The following is a 21,679-nucleotide window of genomic DNA, read 5'->3' as shown; positions in this document are numbered from 1 at the left end:
GTGTGTGTCTGTGTGTGTATCTGTGTGGTGTTTAATTTAAAAGAAATGCATGTATTTGAAACTATGCCCAGAGATTTGTGTGCTGGGCCCACTTTGTAAACCATGATACCATAAATAAGTGAGAGAAATCTGGCCATTGTCCTCAGGGCAGGGGCCTCTCTCTTGGCTACATCTTTTGGGCTGGCAATATCCTGAGGATTATTGCTCCGTGGAGCAACGGCCTTTGTATTTGGAGCCAGCGCTGTTCCCCACAGAGTCCCCTTTGGCACAGCAGGCAGGGCCTTGCATGCAGACCCTTGGGCCCTTCCTCCCCATCCACGCTTACTAGCTGCCTCAATCTCAAGTCCAAAATCAAAAGCTGGGCCTGAGACACATAAGGGGTAGCCCACAGCCCAGCTGATCCCCTCTCTCTGGCCAAATCTCTGGTGCAGACCAGACCACTGCGCCAGCACCACCATCCTGGCCTTCATCTGTGGACCCCATCCGAGGCCAACAGAAACGATGACCCAGTTGGCCATGCTATGCATGTGGTCGAGGCCAGGGGGCACCAAGTCAACTGCAGCCAGGTAGTAAACTAAAGACACTAAAGGCAGGTGAAAAACAGTGTCTGCTATGCTTTCATGATTACATTTCATATATGCCAGGCTAAATGGAAACTTCTATAAATGACATGAGAACACTTAGAACCTAGATTTCTGTAAACTCCCTGTGCCAGAATAGGATTTGGCTCTCTTCTGCTCCTGCCTCATTTGTTTCATGTGGGAAGCCTCTTTGGGTGGCAGAGTCCAGCCCTGGTCACTGGGTCTGGGAAACTGGCTTTTATGGAAATGAGTTCTCGCCCTGGGACTGATACACTCAGGAGGCCCCAGGAGCCACAGTAGCATGTTCAAGTCTATATGGGAAGAGTTGGCCTGAAAGGCAGTGAAAACAGGCAGGTTTTGCCGTTTAGCAACTCTTTGATAGGCAATAAGGAATGGGTATTTGATGATTTTTCCATTCTTTTTAAAATAACAGATGAAGGATCTACATCAATACCATACTGCCTAACAGGGCTTGCTCTTAGCACTGTCTCACCTGCAAAGGGTCTCTGAACTTTGAAATGGGAAAGACCCTCTGAGAAGCCACACGATTTCCTGGAAAAGGTTTCCAGGCTGCAGAACCCTAAATACAACCAATCAAACCACAGAAAACAAGGGCTGCAAGAAATTCAGGAAAGCAGCCAGGCAGCCCACTCTGCTAGCAGAAGCAAGAGGCGACCTAAGGAGAGGCCATGCATAGCAGGGTCTGCTTATTCTCCCTCTAATACTGGGTTTCTCCACCTCCACACTTGTGATGTTTGGGGGTGAGATGATTCTTTGTTCCTGGGGGACTGTCATATGCACTAGACTCTTCTCACTAGATTCCAGTAGCAGCCTCCCCCCACAACTGTGACAACCAAAAGTGTTCACAGACATTGCCAAATGTTCCCTGTGGGACGAAATTGCCCTTAGTTGAAAACCACTGTTCAAGGGTGACCAAAAATCCCAGTTTGCCGGAGACTGAGGGGTTTCCCGAGGTGAGGGACTGGGAAACTCTGAGCAAACTAGGACGAGTTGGTCATCCAGCTTTCCTCCAATCCCATCTGCCAAAGGCAAATTTCCTCCTCTATGCTCAGGACTATGAAGACTAGCTCTTTTCCACCCTATATGAAGTAATCTCCCATATACCTAAAAAGATTATATCCCACCTCATAGTTTCTTCTGGAGCCAGAATGCTATCCTTGTGTCATCTTTCTTCCCCAGGTGCCATCTCTCAGCGCCATTACTCCCACGAAGCTCTCTGAGACCCACATCAAATTGCTCACATATTTCTTACATTACTAAGGCTGAAACTGGCCTAATACATCTGATAGGGGAAGTAGCCATACCCTGGGGAGGACATGACCAGGTGCAGAAGTCAGGCCTCCCTTCAGCAAGTGGCCCCAGAGCCCTGTAGAGGTCACCTGAGAGAGAGAAGGACAGGGAAGACCCTGTAGCTCCCCTTTTCTCTCTGACACAGCCAAGGCTGGCAGGATCTGCTACACACAGGAAAGGGGACCTGAAACCCCCTAAAGATGAAAGGAAACAAAGTCTACTGCCTTGCTTCCGGTTGGGTCAAATACTCAAAGGCAGATGGCCTGTCTCATTGATTAAGGACTCTGCCCAGGAGACCCCACCCTGTTCAGCCCCAGGCTTAGCACCCACCTCCCAACTCAAGCTTCCTATCCATTTGCCTCCTCCGTTCAAAGGCCTTTCTTCACTTGGTCCCCCGGGAGCATTCCTGTTACTAAGGAAACAATGATGTCATGTGTCCGGGTGGGGGCCGCAGGTCCCTCCTACCACCCCCTAACTAGGTATCATGCCCGCTGACGTCACTGCTCAGAAATTTATAGCCCAGCATGGGTATTTATAAGGTGGCTCTGGTGTGACCACATATTTGGTGTGGGGCTGCTGGCTATTTATAGCCAGAGGATATACACTTATTACACCCCCTGTCTGTATTCTGGGCCACCTGTTATATAACTGCCATTACGCAATAACAGCCATTATATAATAATTATGCGCTAATGGGGATATAATCTGCAGGCATAATAAGGACACACTCCCCAAGGGCTGCACTAGGCTGGCCTCCTGCAGGTCGCCTCCAGGGATCTCCTGATCATTCCACACAGCTCCGCCCAGTCCAGAAGAGTCACCAGGTGTCACCCTACTCCCAGCTGTCTGGAGAGCAGCCTTCTCCATACTGGCAGACCCAGCCGCAAAGCCCTCTCTGGATTCCTTCTCCATCTTGTCTGGTTTCTCATTTCCACAGCCCCACCCCTGGCCTGTAGAGGACGCTCTTCTTCCTCTGCCGCTCTTCTCTGCTGTATCGTTAAGCCCAAAACAAACAATTATGATAAAATAAATCTTGGATGGCATGACTGATGCTTCATCCCCCCATTTTAAGAAAGGAAGCCTCCCGGACACCAGGCCAGTTGGCAAAGGGTCCGCTCCACACGAAGGAGTGTCCTTGCCCTCTTGGAAGACTTAGGAGGCCGGCTCCAGAGGCCAAGACGAGCGTGGCTAAGCAGAACACTTCCCAGGGGCCCCTCCCTCCAGCTGCAACCCCTTCGGCGGGGGTCTCAGGGCAGGCCGAGGCTCAGGCCCTGACTTCCGTGGTCGGGGTTACACCACCAGCAGGAATCCCCCAGAGGGGGATTCTAACTGCTCAGACACCAGTACATGCCCTACTGGTCACTCCTCCCAGCAAGAACATGCTGAAATTGTCACCTCAGGGAAAGGAAGACAGGGACTTTGGCTCTGCACTTCGGATGATGCGGGCGAGGGTACAAACGACAGTGGGTGGGAAGAGTTTAGACCACAATGGCACTTGACGGAGCCAATTCAATTAGCCCAAACATACCATCTGCTCTTAAAATAGATACCTCTATATTTAAAAGTTACTTGATATAGGAATTGATGAAAAAAAATTGAAGAACTGACATGGATCTGTGAAGTGGTCTCAGGCACAGAAGGGTAGTTTGGGGAGCTTCTCTGTCTCTCACATTCTCTATTGTTTAAATTTTTACAAAGAGTGTGTTTTACTACTATAATTTTTTTAAAAATCAAATACATCACTTAAAAAGAGGAATATTAAGATTCAGACAGCAGTTCTGGTCTCCGTGTCTCACTCTGCAGAAACAAACGTTTGTGTTCTTTGGGGTCTGATATGGGCCTGGCAGGACCACTGGTTAATGCACAGCCCTGGGCCAACCCAGTGGCAGATCCCCTGTCCTGTTCTCCAGATCAGCAGCCCCAGCATACAGAAACCATGATGCAAAAAATCAGAGATGCATAACTCAGTAGGGGACTTGGAGGCAGGCTTACAGCTCCAACCAGGGGGAGGTGAAGTGAGAAAGCCCCCAAATTGCTTCAGCCTAGACTCTGCTATCTGGAAAAGGGAAAACAATATAGGATACACGGGAACAGATGGTGCTCAGAAGTTCAGTCGACATTCAACACAAGGTAAATGAGGACCTAAACTGGCGGTAAGGCAAGAGGTGAGTGCAGGTGGTATTCTGATTCTGTCTGAATCCCTGTTTCTTCCAGGCCAGAGGTTCTCAGCCATGCATGATTCTGTTCCCAGAAATGTCTGAAGATATTTTTGGTTGTCACATCTGGGGGAAGGAGGTGCAACTGATTTCTAGTGGGTCAAGGCCAGAGATTCCGATAAAACCCTACAATGTCCAAGACAGTTCCCCACGACAACGAATGAACTCACACAAACGTCAACAGTGCCGAAGTTAGGAAACCCTGCTAGAGGGCAGCTGATATCAACGGTGAGAGATAAGCCTCTGTCTAATTAGCAATGGACACAGACGAAAATCTAGAGTGGTGAGCCAGCCTCTCCCTGAACCCAGCCCTAGTCATGCTGGGAGAGTTTTTATATACACAGCCAGAGAGTTTTTTAACTTTAAGAAAGGGGTAAAGGTGACAGTCGATGTGAAGGAGCAAAAAAGGCAATGAATAGCAGATTACTGCAAAACTTCCATCGATCACCTGGTTAATTAGGATAATTAAATTTATTTTTATTTCAAACTGTGATTCCAAGCACACTCCCAGGAAAAGGGTGTGACTGAGCAAGGATCGGGAATCCCAAGGTCTAGCAGAACCTGCCTGGCTTCACACCTGGACTTCCTGCCCCCTCTACCTGAGAAGGTCGGGTTGGACCCCTCCCAGCTGCTCTAGGGAAGTATGAAAAGAAGCAGAGCTGGCAGCAGCAGGGTGAGAGTGTCCAGCCAGTCTGGCCCCTGTCTATGCTAGGCTCAGCCCATCTATGCTAGCATGTTGCCTCTAGAAATCGGCGGCAGGGAGCCAGGGAGCCATGGCCTGTCAGGAGAGAGGGAGGCCAGTGTCAGGACAGGGCCAGGTGCCCTCTCTCTGTTTCCACCCCATGTGCTCAGCCACTGGGGGAGCCCTTGAGCTGCGCCACAAGCTGGTTTCTCTGCTAGAGAGTGACAGAGACCACAGTGATGAAACTGGCTCCAGTGGGGACCCATGAGGTTTTCTCCTCTGAGACTCTGCCAAAGCCAGTAATCCTGATGAAGTTCAAGGAGCAGCAATGCCTGCAGAGTGAGCCCGAGGTACTCAGTGACCATAAACCTGGAGTCCAGGCCCCTTCTGCCAGAAACTCATCACGTGATCAGAGTCCCCTGACATCTCTGTACTTCAGGTCCCTCCTCTGTATAGTGGATATAATAATACCTGCCCTGTCTATATCACTCAACCATTGTAAGGAGGAAATCAGCTCCAGGCACACTGAAAGGGCTCAGTCAGCTGACAAAAACGAGCTAATTCCTGTCTTTCAAGGTGCAGGTCAAGCAGGTCATCTAGGAAACCTCCCTGGTCCCCAGGTCTGGTTTGCTGATTCCTCACTACACAGAGAGACCCTTATGCACGTCACCTGAGTGCACACACACCCAGCCAGGAGCACAGTTTTAAAACTAGAATCGGGGTGAGAATTTGGGGAATACATAGAGAGAACTCAGCCCGGTGCTAAAGCCACAGCGGGGCTTCAATGGCAAAATGGAATTAAAATAGAGACCAAGGGCATGCCCCTTCCTCAGTCCACAGAGAACAAGAAGTTGTTGGGAGCCTGGACAAATAGGTGCCCCTTAAGTTATTGGGTGTCCCCAAATAATAGCAAATAAGTGCCCTGTACTGGTGTGGTGGTGGCATGCCTTACTGAATGTCATCAGTAAGGCATCAGAAGTGAGAGAAGAGCCAAGATGCCCCCTACTGATAGACCACAGCAGTTGGTGGTGGAACAAGTCACTTGGGGGACAGACCCATAAAGGGCAGCCCCAGAATATCTTCTAAATCCCCAAAGGGCCAGGAAATAAGGTATGAGATATCCATACAGACAAATTAAGGAACCCAGGCACCTAGGAGGGTAAGGTCCAGTCCAGCCAAACTTCCCCTCCCCGGGCCCTGAGCCTCCTGGGACCCTATTCCAACGCCAACAACCCTTAAACTCAAACATGCTTGAAATGGCGACGGCGGCCTGCAGGGCCGGGTGTTTGTCGTGCTGTTTTCCACGGTGCCCTCAGTGCCAAGAAAAACCTATCATCAGAAATGCCATCAGCTATATTTATCTATCTCTCGGCCCCCCAGCCTCCTCCTCCCGTCTGCCAACCAGGCCCTCAGAGCCCCCCCTCACCCAGTGGGCATACTTCCCTGTTGCTGATGCCCATGACCACCTGCCCAAGCCTCCGTTGTGGCGCTCTCTTCCCAAGCCTGACAATTAGGTCTCCACATGGGCTTGTAAACCAGCAGGTTGCACCTCTTCTTACTGGGATATAGGGACGTGCCCACATGTGTTAAGGTACGTACCCCAACAGGCACTGGTTTGGGTGTCTCTTGTTCCAAACCTTGGACAAGTGTGGCCTTTATCTCTTTTCAGCCTCAACTGCCTACTCACCAGGGTCTCAGCAGCACTGACCTGCCCTCAAAGTCCAAAACAAGCTGTGGGCTCAGGTCCTCTGCACCCCATTCCCGGGAAGACCACATTGCTGCTCTATAAACCTTTCACTCCCTCTCCCTCATTCTCTGATGTAAAGTGGGATGCCCCAACCTGTATTCTGAGATACTGAGTCTCCAAGAAGTGTGTATGCTAGTAGAACCCCCTTCAAAGGCGGAATCTGGGACAAAAAAAGAAAAAATAACAAAGTCAAAGTTCACGACTGTGCAAATCCACAGCTGTAAGGAGTCCTCCTCGAAAGATGCAACATACAGGGGAATGGCATGTGCCAGACACCTCAGACCTTTCCTCTACCCAAGAGGCAGGGCTCCAACCTGACCCTTACTACCCTCAGGGTTAGCATGTAAGAGCTGCCCAAAGTGTTCGTAGGGTGAATCAGTAACTATAAACCCCTCCACCTCCTCCTATCATCCTGGGAGCCCCACCCAGCCCCCCATTCCTACACTAGCCCTCTCTTCAGAAGGCCGCCGCTCAACTCCAAGCCCCCAACTCAGAAAAGAGTTCCAGGGAGCCAACTCCTCTGAGAATGAAGCAACCCAAATAAAAATTTTAAAACCCAGAAGCTCTTTCTCTCCTGCCCCCTCCCCCTCCACTGGCAAATGAAAACAAACAAGAAATCAAAGAGGCCTTTTGTGCAAGCACCGCGCTGACACGGCTGGGGCCTTTGAAAAGACTTCTGAATCGGACACTGAAGGATAAAATAACTGAAGCGTGGCAGCTCCTGAGACAGAGGGGCGGGGGGGGGCGGGACCGACAGGGCAAAGAGAAAAAGGGGTGGGAAAGGAGTCACCTTCTTCCCTAAGCAGAAAGGGGGACACTCAGCTGTCCCCTATGCCCAGCTGCTACAGGATGCCAGAACAGAGAGAGAACGTGGCACTGGCCTCATTACCCCTTCTAACCCACTCTTCCTCTGGCATCCCAGGTCTCTGTAACACTAGAAGGTGACCAAGAAGGTCCTTGCTTCCCCCTTCACAGCCCACTGTGAGCTATCCCCCAGAAAAGGCCCTTTGGGCCTTCCCTCCCCTCTAGCATGGGTCACCCCAGGTTCATGCCTATGCCTATGGGAGGGAGCCTTCAAGACATCTTCTAGAAGACATTTACCCAAAGCCTGCCAGGCACATGCAAGACTCTCTTATTCTTAGATATCTAGGAACCCCTAGGCCAGGGCCTTGCTCACGGCAAGTTCACTGAGGGTGTATTTCATGGATAAAGGAAATTCTACCATGCTTTAGAAACCCCAAAAAGTAAACCAAGTTCTCAGGAAGTCCTTCTGTGCCTCTGGACCCTAGCCCTCCTGCTGCAGAGTAGCCCTGTTTCCTCTGGGTCAGCAATGGGGCACAGCTGGTCACTGCCCATAATTATGGGATCAGGCCCCTAGGTCCCCTCTGGCTCATTCACAGTCGGTGCTTTGCCGGCTCAAGCTCCGACAAGGGTGACTCTTTTTCCCCTCATGCCACAGCCTCCAATTCAGCCAGCAGGGCAAGTGCTCTACCGAGGCACCCCCTACATATTGTAGGCAATGGGGGCTCTCGGCTGGTTGGGTGGACAGCGCTATGAACAAAAGGGACAAGAGCAGGTGGTCAAAAGAGTCTGAGAATAAGACCAAGGGCAAGGACTATGTTTGGGCATTTCTGTTCTCCTCTTTGGGGTCATGCCCCCCCTCTGAGGCCAGCCTGAGCCCCATCATTGTTTCACACCACCCAGACCCAGCACCCCAAGTTGTATTAAGAGTCACAGAATGTCCAAAGCAAAGGCGGCCTGGGCCAGCTTCACAGGTGTGCAACCTGCGTGCCACCCACGCTTAGTTAAATGCTCTGATGTCGTGCTGTCATTCCTAAAAATTCTGAACAAGGAGCCCCACATTTTCATTTTGCACTGAGCCCTGCACAGTATGTAGCTGGAAGGCACTGAAGATTATATAGTCACCATGGCTGGCTAGGATCTGATCATGCTTGGAGTTTCTGTGTTCAATTCTGGACACTCCAGTTTCAGAAATTTTACAAATCAGAGGGACTAAAACAAACCAGAGGGCCTGCAGGAGGTGGTAACTAAAATGGCAAGGGCACTAGGAGCCATGTGAAATGTGGGAGGCATTAGGGACTGGTGATATTCAGGCTGGAGAGGAGACAGCTTCCTGAGGAGAAGGGTGGAAGGGAGACATAGGAGCTGCCTTTGGCATTTCAAATGCTGTCCTGTTACAGAAAAATCAGCTTTCACCTGGGTCATCCCAGGAGAAAAACAAGATCAACAAGCAAAGGGACAGAGGGTCAGCCATGAGCTCCCTAAATCATAAGAATTGTTCCTAATCACAGCAGCTGCCGTCCTGCTACGTGCCAGTGTCTTTACGTATTAGCCGGTTTAATCCCCGGAACCATCCTATGAGCTAGACATAGAAGAATGGAAGAATTTTACAACAACCAAAGCTGACCTTTGAACGACAGTGACACCTCTTCTGGAATGTTCTAAAGGGGACCCTACATTGGGTTAAAAGATAATCTGTAGATCTTGCTAATTTTAGGCATCAGTTCCAAGGCCCTGCAGTCTTTGTCAGCCCTGGCACCAGATGGCGCTGCCTCAAAGATGCAGACTGGTGGCATTTCTAGGCCTTGAAAAAGGAGGCGATGGATGAGGCGACACAGGGTACATCCTGTGGGGGTGGACCCGGAGAAAGTGGTGGGTACTCTTGTGGACCCTCCCACATACCCGTCCCAGAGCCAACAGTGGGTTGGGCATCCAGTGAAGGCTTGGGGAACTTCACTGGCACCAACCCCGTCTTTGCAGTATGGACACAGCTGAACAATGCCCTCCACGGCCAAAGAAGGACATGGGCAGCCCTCCTCAGACCTGAAAACTAGTGCTTGCTACCAAGCCCCAAGTCCTAAACTAGAGTCCTGAAACCAGGAGGCTCTCATACCTGAGAAGGCAGCCCCACAGGTGAAAAAGTTCACTTAGACAAATCCTTGGGTGCTAACCCATTTCCTGCGACAGGTAAGGCCAAGCTTGGCTGTCCCAGGACCTGAAGGCAAGGAGGGAGGCTGAATATCTGCTCTCAGAGCAGCACACGAGGGGCAGCGCAGCCTGCAGAGTCCAGCTGAGGAAACCCCAGAGGACAAACAACCTGGTTCCTTCAACAACAACTGCCAGAAAAGAAATCAAGACTAAGGAAGAGGAAGAGAACCACCTAGAGATTATGATGAGTCTTTAGAGACTGTTCAACCCATTGTAATGCAGGGCCGACCCTATATGAATCCTGATTCAAACAAACTATAAACAAAAAATTAACATTAACCAGGTAGCTGATAATACTAAAAAAAATTGCTGATTTTTAAATGTGTATGATAGTGGTATTGTGGTTGAGTTTTTCAAGAGTCCTTATCTTTAGAGATGTGCACAAAAACATTTATAGATGAAAAGCTATAATGCCTGGATCTTCTAAATAACTCAGCGTGGGTGGGCAGTTGGGAAGATGGTTGAATTGAGACTGGCCAAGATCTGGTGATTGCTGGCACTGGTGGTGGGTACACAGGGGTTCCTTCTATGTGGGAAGCTCTCCATCAGGAAAGAGTTTAGATAAAGAAAAGAGCCACCACCCAAATACCTGGACTTTGTGAGGATTCCACTGCAGGCCCACTGTAGGGATCTGACAGAGAGACACTGACAAAATTCGCTCAAGTATTTTACTAGTTTTGGATTAATTTTTTTCTTTCCTAGGACCAAGGCTTAGGTGTCAGGGAAGGTCTGAAAGCACTAGTTCACCTTCAGGGTGCTGCAGAAACTTTGGAGACAGTCTAACGGTGCTTCTACGCCAGCTTAGCTGTCCTTCCTCACACAAGCAGAGGTCTCTCTCCTGGCCCTCCCCAGTCACCCCGTCCCTGGCCACCTGTTCTGGGACACCCTCTTTGGATGGAAGGATATCACCAGGAAATGGACAGCCTGCTCCCCATGGCAGTGCTGTCTGACCCTGCCCTGCCTCGACCTCCCTTCCTAAACACAGAAAGACACACGGAGAGACTCCTTCCCAACCAGAAACCCAGCCTATTGGTGACCTTTTGGACCCAGTATTCTGTATTTGGACCCAGTATTCTGGTAGTGGAGCTTCGACTCCAAAAACACGTCCTTTCTTCCCTCTCAAATGTGTCATCTCTTAAAGCTTCATCTGGGACATAACAAGGATCCAGGAAGGCCATGGGTGATGATGGCACCTGGGAGCAACCACCACATCAACGTTACTGTCATCAAACCCAGGACCAACAGCCCAGCCAAGATCTGGCTCTTCAGCCACATCTTAAGGGAAGGAAAAACAATTTTTTCAGAGTCCAAAGCAAGTCTTGTCTAAGCCTATGCCATTCCAGCCCTGTTCCCAGTTTATCACCCTGGGAGGAAGGAGCAAGTGACAGCTCTGCTGAGTGTGTCTGGTAGGCACGGGCATGTGGAAGGTGGTGCCCACGGATCGATGCTGTTTGGTGGCTCAGCCGCAGAAGACATTTTCTAGCAAAGTGGGGCAGCTCAAGGAGGAAGCCATGACTGCTCCACGCCATCTCAAGACCACCCGACACAACTCCAAAGACGAACAAGCAGTGCGGCCCAGTGGTAGCCCAAGCTGCAACAACTTACCCCAACTCACTTCAGGAAGGCATGCTCAAACTAAAGCAATTCCAGTGAGAAAAACCCAACTTCACTGAAATTATCTGGAGTCTTGGTCCTGAGTAATAGAAAATACACCCTTAGTTCCCTACTCTGCTTTTGTAGAGGAGACTCGGCCTCAGCCCCAGTCCACAGAAGTGGCCTTAGCTGCAGGGGATGGGGTATGAATTCACTAATGTTCCTGGGCAAATGATCTCATAAGCTGGTGGGGACACATGGGGGGGCCTTTCATCTGGCCAGGTTTCGGTTTCCTTCTCACACACTTTTCATCCTACCTTCAAGCCCCTGGTTCTAAAATTGGAAGGAGCAGAATCCCCTTACCACACTGGTAAGCTCAAGGCTTCAAGTCTTCTGCAAGTCACCAGCCACCTCCAGCACCACCAGGCACACACTCTTCCCACTCTGGCTTGCTGTATAGACAGAGAATGGGGCAATAACCTTTTTTCCCCCTCAGACTCTTTTCCAAAAAGAAAAAAGACAAAAGAAAAAATTTTAGCTGAAGGAAGGGGGAATGACTGGCACCTGGCCCTTCTGCGTAAGGGGTTGAGATGGCCACACAGGGCCAGGTGCAGGCCTAGATAGAAAGATCCACGGAAGTAGGTAAGGATGAGGGAGGGTGAGAGTGGTGTCCCCTGCTTCTAACCAGTTACTAGAACAACCTATAAGGACAAGAATTCCAATAGCACCTTCTCCTCTTCACAGTCCTCCAAAATATAAACTCAGGGCGTACTCTAGTCTAGATTACATTCCTGATGCAGTGCTGAAAGCACCCCCAAACCCAAATTTTGTTTCTGGATCCAGTTATATTATTCCTCCCAAATTCCCAAACAGGCAACGGGATGACCAAAGCCATTGTGAGTTGCTTTTCTTTTTTGTGAATGAACAGGAAGGAAGACACAGAGACACACACTCGCGGGAAACAACCTTTACGAGAGTTGAAGTTAAGCCACATTCTCTCACATTCGCATAAAGAGAGGAAAAAGGGAAATGAAGGGGAAAAAATACTGGAATGGTGGAAAGGAAACACACACACACACACACACACACACACACACGGAAAGGTTTGGTAGCCCTCTCATTACAAGTTGGTTGGGCATAATGTAAACACACTTCTGCCTTGCTTAATCACAGAGTGCCGCCCGTTTAGGTTTCAAAGGCGGCAGTAAATTGGGCGTAGCTGAGTGGAGGCTAAAAATTAACCAGCCATCTCTGTTTCAATTTGTAAGAAAACAAAAGCGGAAAGAAATTATAAAAAGGGAAAGGGTAAAGGCAAAAAAAGGAACAGAGGAGGAGAACTAAACCACCCTGACCCAAAATGCAGGGTAAAACTGGAAAAGCGAAGAGGAGAAGCAGAACTACTTGGAACAAAAAAGGAAAAGGAGATTTAACAGAGTTTTTTGTTTGTTTGTTTGTTTGCTTAAGACCTCTTCCACAGCAACGCTGCTCCCAGCCATGCCTGTGCCCTGAGAAAGCCGATCTGCCCCCTAGCAGAGTGTCAGGGCTGTGGGCATCCATCCTGAGGCCTTGCCACTTTAGCTGTAATAAGGAGAAGGGAAAGAGCTCAAGGAATCTCGTGCTTGTTTTCACTCTGTATGAAATCAAATTACTTTCATACTCTCTGACAGCCAAATCCCAGCCAACACAGCTCCCGCCTGAGCATCTAGGCCACAGAATCTGCCCACTACCGTCTTCTCTCCTCTTTTCTATTCATTCAGTCTCATATCCTAGGGTTTCACATGCCCCTTCTCTCCACCAGACTGCTGCCCATCCCGCTTATACCAAACCTGGTTTTTCCTGGGACTTGAGATGAAGCTGCAGGAAAACTAACACCTGACCCTCAATACTTCTTCTGACTTATTTTAATAAGAGCAATGATTGGTTCGCTGTTGCCGTTCTTCTTCTCAAACTCTCACCATCATGGATAATTCTGGGGGCATCATGTCCCCAATCCTAAGACCTGCAGCATCTTTCTGATCAGATGAGTCCTCCAAAGATGGAGATGCACAAAGTCAGTAACATGGCCAGGGGACAGAGGAATAGCGCAGGTCGGGGGAGACAGAAGACGGAAAAAAGGAAAAGGGCACATAGAACGTGTTGCAGGCCCAGCAGGATGGGCATATACCAGTTAGGCCCATGGTGAGTTATCGCTTGGAAATAAGAGGAACAATAAACAGAACAAATGCCAGCAAGTAAAACAAAATGAGGGGGAAAAAAGGTTGAGAACAACCTACCCGGAGTGTGGACAAAGTAAGCCAGATAAAGATCCAGTTCTTTGATTGTGACTCCAATGTGATGTGGCTGGACGCACAGGCCGGGGTTCGAGCACTGAGGCGACTTGTAGAGCCGCTCCCCATCAGTACTTTCCAGGGGGATCCCCTTAAACAAAATCACCATGACCAGGTCCAGCCGCCACACCTTGTCAGCCTGGCGCAGGCAGTCAATCCGCCGGATCTTGCCCTTCTGGTCGGGGTTCGAGAGCACACAGCAGGGGGGCTTCTTGCCCGTGATGGTCAGCACAAAGTCCTCGCGGAACTCGGGCCGGATGTCTTTGCGCAGCTTGGCCAGGAGCCGGGATGCCCACTTCTGCTTGATCTCGGGCTTCTCGCCCAGCAGCTCATCCTTCACCGCCCGCTCCTCGTCCTTTGACATCCGCTTCTCGTGCTTCTTGAAGTACTTGCGCTTCCGCGCCTGCAGGTTGAACCAGGTGTAGGAGAAAGCGCGGACGTGAGGCAGCAGTGCCTCGATGAACGGGTGGAACTCATCCTGCAGGCGGCAAGCCGGGAGCATGCGGGGCGAGGGAGGACGGGAGGAGGGGAAGACGGGATGAGGGGGAAAGAGAGAAGGAGAAAAGCAGCGTTAGAAAGGGGGGGGGCACAAGGAAAACTGCCTTCTCCTCCTCCTCCCTCCTCCCAACAATTTTCTCTTGCGATTGTTCTATAAAAGTGTGGTTTGAAGCCACCACCAGCTTCGCCAGCCACTTGCTCCCATCTCAGCCTCAGCAGCCAGACAGAGGCACCGGGAGCCTGTACACACACCTATTCTCTCTCTCTCTCCCTCACTCACTCACACACACGCGCACAGACAACGTTGCCGTCCACACACACACGCTGCTGGTATCCCCGCCAGGCTCTGTCGCGCCCATGACATCTCCATGTTCTATCGCAGCCGTGAACTCCTGTCAGCTCGCCCCGGTGCGATGTCCGTCTGCACAGACGCCCGTGGACGCACATGCGGGGGCGTGCGGGGCCGCCTCTGGTCCCCGACACCGGTCGCTTTTTGGCCACCCCCAAGAAGAGAGAAAATGACATCCACGAGCAAGCGAGTGAGGAAACAGATCAGGCTTCCCTCTCCCCAGGCTGTTTTCATTTTCTTTTCTCCTGATCCAGTTGGAACATCCACCCCAGCATTTTTTAATCAGACCTAAATCCTAAATATGTGATTTCAGCTTTGTTATCGACACGAGCACTAATGTTAATCACAGTAATAATGAACAAAACACTTCTTGTTAGCACAAATAAGGTGCTTGTTTCGGCCACATTAGGGTTAAAAGCTACATGGGTCTTCTTGCGACCCCTTCCCCAGCCTCCCACAACCCCTTCACCCTCTTTCCCACTCAGTCAGGTGACAGAGGGATGGGCTCTCTCGGTTTTGTTTTTTTTTTTTTTTTTTTTTTTTTTTTTTTTTTTTTTTTTTTTTTTGGTTGTTTGCTTGTTTGAAGTTTAAATAATAATTGATTTCTGTTTACAAAAATAAAACTGGAAAAAATTAAATAATTACCATTGATCTGAAGCACCCGGCAAAGCCCAACGCCCGATTCTGAGATTCTGGACTCAACAGAGTTGTGAGTTGGGGGCGGGTGGGGGGAGGGGGGAGGAGGAGGAGCAGGGGAGGAAGGTAAATGTTTTAAAGGGGGTTATTATTGGTGTTCTGGGGAATAGGGGCCGGGCTTGGGTGGATTCTCAAACCCTTCCCCCTCCTCCCCCCCCCCATGCTCCATTGCACAGAAGGGGGAAATTAATATTTTTTTTTTGAAAAGGAGCAAAAAGAAAGAAAGGTCAGGGATAGCAAGCAGAGAGAGGGAGCAAGCCGGTTGCCACACACGCCAGGTAAACAAAAGACAACAAAAAAATTTTTTTCAATTTCTTCCCCTGTGCTTTAAAAAAAAAAAAAGAAAAAAATGCAAAATTTAAAAATCAAAACCAGCCTCCCACCATTTCCCCGCAACCAACAACGCACCCCACCCCACCCCGTGCAAAACAAAAACAAAAACAAAACCCAGGAGGGAAAAAGCGGCAGCTGAAGAAAAAGGCTTTCGGCTTTGGCAGCGGCACAGGGGTGTAAACTTCGAGCTGCCTCCCTCCGCCTGATCGGAGGAAAAGGGGGAGCTCGCAGATTCCCGGGGAAGAGGACGAGTTCTGACCGGCTGCAGACCGTTGCTGGCAGACGCGTGCAAAAGAGAGAGAGGGAGCGAGGGAGGGAGGAAAGGAAGAAGGGGGGAGGGAAAGATCGAGGATCGAGGGAGGACGTGGATGGGATGGGGCTTGTGTGTGAGTGTGTGCGTGTGTGTGTGCGCGCTGGTTGGATTTTGGGGTGTTTTTTTGCTCCTTTTCTCTCTCTCAAACTCCCTCTTTCTCTCCTTTCAGGCTCAATCCCCATCCATTTGCTTGTGCCAAGCCAGTAAAAAAAAAAAAAAGGGGGGGGGGAGGAGGAGGAAGGGAGAGAGAGGGAGGGAGGGAGGGAGAGAGAGAGAGGAGAGGGAGGGAGGGAGGGAGAAAGAGAGAGAGAGAAAGAGAGAGAAAGAGAGAGAGAGAGAGAGAGAGAGAGAGAGGATCCACCTATTTGGCAAAGAGACATCCGCGAGCAGCCAATGGCTGCGCCCAAGGGGAGGAGGGAACCGGGCGAGCCGGGAGGGTGGGGAGAGCCCCCGGCAGTTGGAGACCAAAAACAATTTGCCCAATCGACAAGTTCACGTCTAATGAACAAGCAAAGTCCAGCAGTTATGAATTTTTCATTCCAGGCTCCCACTTGGGTCCATTTGGCAGCAGCCACCCAGCAAATCTGGGGGTGGGGTGGGGCAGTGGGGGGGGGGACTGAGATTGTGGAAGACTCGAAATTTTTTTTTAAGCCTGAAAAATAAATAAATAAAGGCCTGACTCCGGGCGGGCTGGCGGGCCACAGCCCCAGAAGGCCTTGGGGAAGCAGCTGCGCCTTCTCTCTGTGTTTTGGTTTCAGTCCTTCTCTCGGGCCTGCACACTCTCTCTTTTTCTGTTTCTATTTCTTTTCTTTTTTTTTCCTATGGAGCACACAGGGGCGAGTGGAAGTTTTCCTCCCCGGCCACATACACATGAGCCTGTGGTGCTATGAATAGAAATAAGAAGAAAGAGAGCTCCGAAAGTGTCCATGCCAACAGTACTTCCCAGGAAGGGACCTGGCGCCCTGGGTACTGCCACCCCATGATGCCCCCAGGTCTGGCTGCTGAAAAAGCACTCTCAGACAAGGGGGAGGCCAGCACCCCACACATTCCCCCCTTTTCCCCCAGCAAGCTCAGCCTCCTCCTTCGGCCCACACCCAGCCACGCACGCTCCATTAGCGGTGACGAGGGATGCCAACGCAACACAGCTCGGCTCGAGAAACTGCAACAGTTTATTAAAATAGCCTCCTGTCACAGCACTCCGCCTGACAAGCTCTACACGCAGCCACAAACAACAGCCAGACCCGGGGAGAAGTGACAAAGGCAAAAAGATGGACACTACCTCTGAGCAGAGGCAATGAATCTGACCAACTCCCCCACCACTGCCCATTTAATTCTCTGCTTCCTCCAGATTTGCTCTCTCCAATTGACCTGAGATTAATTTTCTTACCTGTCTCCCAAATCAATTCAGACTAAAGGGCCCAAACACTAGCAGTGCAAAGTACAAAATATAAGATGAGAAACCCAAATGAAAAGAAGAGAGCTAAGAAAAGACACAACAAAAAACAAAGCAAAGGGCTCTATGAAAAGCAGGCCACCTAGGGGAAATCAAGTCACAGAGAAGAGACCCACAGGAGAGCCCCTGCTCTGGTCCTCTACTTGGGACCTTCCTAACAGCAGGAAGAAAGGGTGAGCACTGGGGAGGGGAGTCCCACCTCTAAGGGGGTCTTTCCAGTAAGAGCTATGGCACAGTCATGCTTGAGGCCTTCGAAAATCAGTAAGAAGGAAATAGATGTGATATGAAAGGAAAAGCAGAGGAGAAAGGATGTGGATGCAGACAGGAGAAAGGGATCCAAATCTATTCAGAACCCGATCCCTACAGTCGCCCTCTCCCCCAGCGAGGCTCAGTCCTCAGCTGGCAATGGAAAAAAGGTCACTGCTCACCCATGCCCCTTTCTTCCCCAACTGAAACCCTGTGCTTTGTGGCCTTTATGTTGGCAGAAAGGTTCCCAGAAGAGCACCTGGGGCGTGCCAAGACAAAACATCCAGCCCTGGGCTGGCACTGAACCCTGACAATGGGAAAGGGGCTGCCCAACACCTGGGACCCCAGTCTGTGCCCTGAATGATCCATTTAAAGTGAACTGAGCTCACGGCTGACCCCTGAGAGAAACAGTTAGAGGTGAGAGTAAAGAAGGCAGGTGTTATTAGAGACACCAGCGTCGTGTCTGATAATTTCACATCATGCTAATAACCAGCTTCAAAAGATGTTAGCTTAGTGACATGACAAAGTACCAAATCCTGCCTCTCCTCCTCGCAGAAACAATTTTACTCTCTAAAGTCAAGATGAGGCCATTAAAAACTACAAATGAATTTATATCTGGCATGGGGGTGTTTTTCTTGTATTCTGATTTATACCAAGTATTAAATACCAAACAGAAAATGGCCAACAGGAGCCTCCTGGAGAATCCTGGCATGTTCTGCTTCACAGACCACAGTGCCACAGTAGAAGAGATGCACTTGACATGGGTTGAATCTGAATCTGGTGGTACAACTGGGTCAGGGATAGAGGTAGGGGCAGTAACAGTGCCACAGCTGGGAGATAACAGATGGAAAAATCCATGTAGAAGTTAGGAAAACAGGACAAGATGCATGATTCGCTTCTGAGGAAAAGCGGCAGAAGAGTGTCTCACTAGAGCCTCCGGCACCCACAAAGAGCCCCAAGCACCCCCTCAAGGCTCTCGTAACAGAAGGAGCAACAGGCCTTTCCCAGGGCAGAAAGTAGGAGGGAGAACAATTGTCAATTGTCCTTCTCTTGCCAGTGGCTATAACCTTGCAGGTGGGCAGAAGATTCTCAAGCAAATACTCTCCCCTCACCCCATTCTCTCTATGGACTCTGGCTCCCAGTGGGGAAGGCCTTTCTGGAGGAGTGGCCAGGATATTCTGATGCTTAGGGAGATGAGAAGGTCTCTCTCTATTTCTCTCTCCCTCCCTCCCTCCTTTCCCTCCTACCGTGGGCGTACACAGAGGAATTGCTCAGGTTCCATTAGAAACATTTCAAGCATCCTCCACTGTGGGCCCCCTCTTCTTGCATGCCACTGGTGGCGGCCATCAGCCCAGACACGCCCCTCATGAGCCCCAGACAAAAGGAAACTGTCCCCCTTTTGTTAACAGAGTGGAGGCTCCTGTTGGAAGATTACCTGTCCCTGGCCCAGCCTCCTTCCCTTCTCCCCTCCAGCCCCAGGCAGGAGATCAGACTTCTTTACATCCCACACCAAAGACCAGAATCAAGACAAAAAATCCCTCAGAGGATTCAAGGCTTCTCCAGGTCTGAGTCACTGGCAAGTATAAGAGTTCAGGTGATGGAAAGAGTGAGGGGACATGCAGGCAACAGAGTAGAAGGACTCGGGAAATGGAGAAAGGAAGCCAGTGATGCTGGTAAGAGGGGAGGGTAAAAAAAAAAAAAAAGGATGGGGAGAAAAGGAAAAGGAGGAAACATTGTGGGGAAAGGTATTTCTCCCATTGGAGAGAAAACTCATCGAGAAGCCATAAGACTTTTAAAAATTCACATAGGCTTTTGGTTTGTAGAAAGGGATTTTGCTGCCTTTGTGGAAGAAAAGCCTCTCTCTTTTATTGTTGAGTATATAGTATTTGGTTAAAAAAAAAAAAAAGCAACAGTTTTCACTGAAACATTTCTAAAATACATACCCATGCCAGTTTCAGCCATCACTAGGAGAAATGTACCCCCAACAGAAAAAAACTGAAAAGGCCACAGAGAAAGAGAAATAGACAGGAGAACGAAAAAGAGAAAAAAAGCCAAACCTGGAGAAAGAGTGCCAAGCTGAGTCCACAACTGCAAAGAAAGAAGGACAAAGATGGAGAGAAACAGAACAGCAGAGAAAGAAAAATAAAAAAGATAGAAAAGGGCTCTGCGCCACGGCAGAAAAAGAAAACCCAGTTAAGGAAAATGACCACTTCTCTATGAGAAGAAACACATGATTATAAAAACTCCACACAACAGTCCTGTCCACTGAGGCCTTATGGATTATTTGAGGAAAACTAGGAAAACATGTACAGCATCTCAGTACATCTCACATATACGGTGTTAAAAATTCTTCGAGGAAACAAAATAATCTTCCCAGACTGAGACAGGTTTTGCAACCTGCCCGCACCTACCTATAGTGCAACATCTAGAGGTATAAACATCTAGAAGCATATATTTTAAGACAGAGCCACTTTTAGGAGCTTCTTTATCTTAAAAAAAAAAAAAAAAAAAAAAATCCATTTGTCCACATCCTGCTGGCTTTAAGGCCCAGATTTATTCTTTCAGATCCAGGACACTTGGGCCCATGTTGACCTGGGTAACTACAGCAATTAGAGCAAATAGCTGCCAAAACTTCACAGAAATGACCAGATATTCCAGTATCCATTTTACTACAGCATATCTGCAGCCTGAATGAGAAGGGATGTGGGAAATTTAAAAGGCCACAAACGGAGCCCCAATTAGTTTGCCAAATTGTTGGAATTTTATAATTCAGCCTTGGTCTAAACCGAAAGAAGCCGACTTCATAACCCTGAGATCTCCTATCGTGTCCCAAGATTATCGCTGCTTCATGGAAGGCCACAAGAAGAGAAGACAGTGGCCAAGTGGCCAGAGATGGGAAGGGAACTGTAGACAGGACGCGGCAGCAGCACCCGGCAGCCGGGGAAGGGGCCCTGCTGCTTATCCTAGAGGAGGGTGGGGCCTCCCCTTGGCTGGGGGACAGCGGGAAGGGGCTCTGCAGTCAGAGCAGAAACACCAAGAGTCTGGAAACTCCAGGAATGGAAACCGGAAAATGCACTTTTCGAGGGAGCTCGGATAATTTGGACAAAGCGGGTTTTTGGCTGACTTGGGCCTGTTTTCCTCCGCTCAGGAAAGGCGACTTTGCGTAGTTTCTTTCTAGTGTCCTCATGCTGGCTGAATGGATTCACCCCACACCCCAGTGCTGGGTCTAGGACAGGGTCTGCCTCACAGCCAGGCTGCACACGTCTCTCCTGTAAACCGCCCCCCCCTTTCCTTTTCTCCTCCAGACTACAAACCGGGAGCGGTGGCCTGGGATCGGGCCAACATGCAGCCTCGTTCTGGCTCCAAATGCTCCTCTGCTCCAGGCACATCTCCCTTACCCTCTTGGCACCAAATAAAATAGGGTAGGAATGGGGATATTGGGGGAGAGAATCTATTCTCTCTAGGGCAACTGGAAATTGTTTACTTTCTTCTCATCCTCTATGAGGAATAGGAAACAAAAACCCTAGTCTTTAATTCATTATTTAGCTTGAAACTTCCTTGTGTCACCAAATAGAAGTAAAAGCCAGGAAGGCCAAAGCCATCTTCTCCAGCCAGTGGGCTGCACAGGGATGAAACCCTCCGAAGTGCGTGCAGGACGGACTATAGCAAAGTTGTTTCTGGGGGCAAGGGAAGTGCAGAGCCTCACACACATAACCAGCTTGGGAAGTGTCACTTCGTGGTGGCCAAGGGCCTGGGAAAAGGGAAGAACCACACAGGCCAGCTTCACAACTTTTTCTGAAGAAGAACTGAAAAAGTGACAAAAGACAAAGCAAAGAGAGACCAGCGCGTGAAGATGAGGTCTGTGCCCAGCACACTGTGAAAATATCTGGAAGGCTAGCGAGAAGGCCAGAGCAAACGGCAAAATGTTGAAAACTCGCCCCAGGCACCTCAGCAAATCCCCTTCTGGGTTGGGGTGCTCAGGGCAAGGTGACAAAACCCAAAAGGCAGCTGCCTTCCCAGCCCCTCTGCAAGAGCTCCATCAGGATCAGTTCGGATATGCCCCTCCCCATTTTATCAGTTCTGTTTCCCCTGCCACAGGAGAGACAAGGAGCAAGGAAGCATTTCTCCTCACCCCCTGCCCTCAGATCAGCCTGACACCCTCACCCCTGAGGGAACCTCTTTCTGGCAGTTGCTTCAGCCACAGGTAGCGGCCAGAACCCCAAAATATAAAATTTTAGGAGCTGGAAAGAGGTCATTTTTCAATTCCTCAAATTGTATTATTACCCCAATTATTTCATTATCAGGATCATTGCCCAAGAAACCCA

At 49.7% G+C, this 21,679-nt stretch overlaps 1 protein-coding gene and 1 long non-coding RNA gene across 13 annotated transcripts in view; one reads left to right on the top strand and one right to left on the bottom strand.

The window, feature by feature from the left end:
• The window catches only part of NFIX (nuclear factor I X), a 102,510-nt gene that overhangs the window by 58,923 nt on the left and 21,908 nt on the right, over positions 1–21,679 (bottom strand). The window contains exons 1-2 of one of the 12 annotated variants that reach the window (XM_032265730.1): positions 14,959–15,064; positions 13,413–13,944 (exon numbers count right to left, since the gene is read on the bottom strand). In XM_032265730.1, the coding sequence (XP_032121621.1) occupies positions 13,413–13,944; positions 14,959–14,961 (535 nt within the window). In that variant the 5' untranslated portion in view covers positions 14,962–15,064. The other 11 variants (XM_032265735.1, XM_032265726.1, XM_032265724.1 and 8 more) reach the window with 11 other exon arrangements.
• Positions 9,260–10,832, top strand: LOC116541514. The gene is made up of 2 exons (XR_004264841.1): positions 9,260–9,525; positions 10,249–10,832. It is a non-coding gene; the product is annotated as an uncharacterized LOC116541514 (long non-coding RNA).

This window comes from Sapajus apella, unplaced genomic scaffold (assembly GCF_009761245.1).
Source record: "Sapajus apella isolate SASKATOON/1434 unplaced genomic scaffold, GSC_monkey_1.0 scaffold152, whole genome shotgun sequence".
NCBI lineage: Eukaryota > Metazoa > Chordata > Mammalia > Primates > Cebidae > Sapajus > Sapajus apella.
The sequence above is the reverse complement of the archived record's forward strand: the minus strand, read 5'-3'. Positions and strand labels throughout refer to the sequence as shown.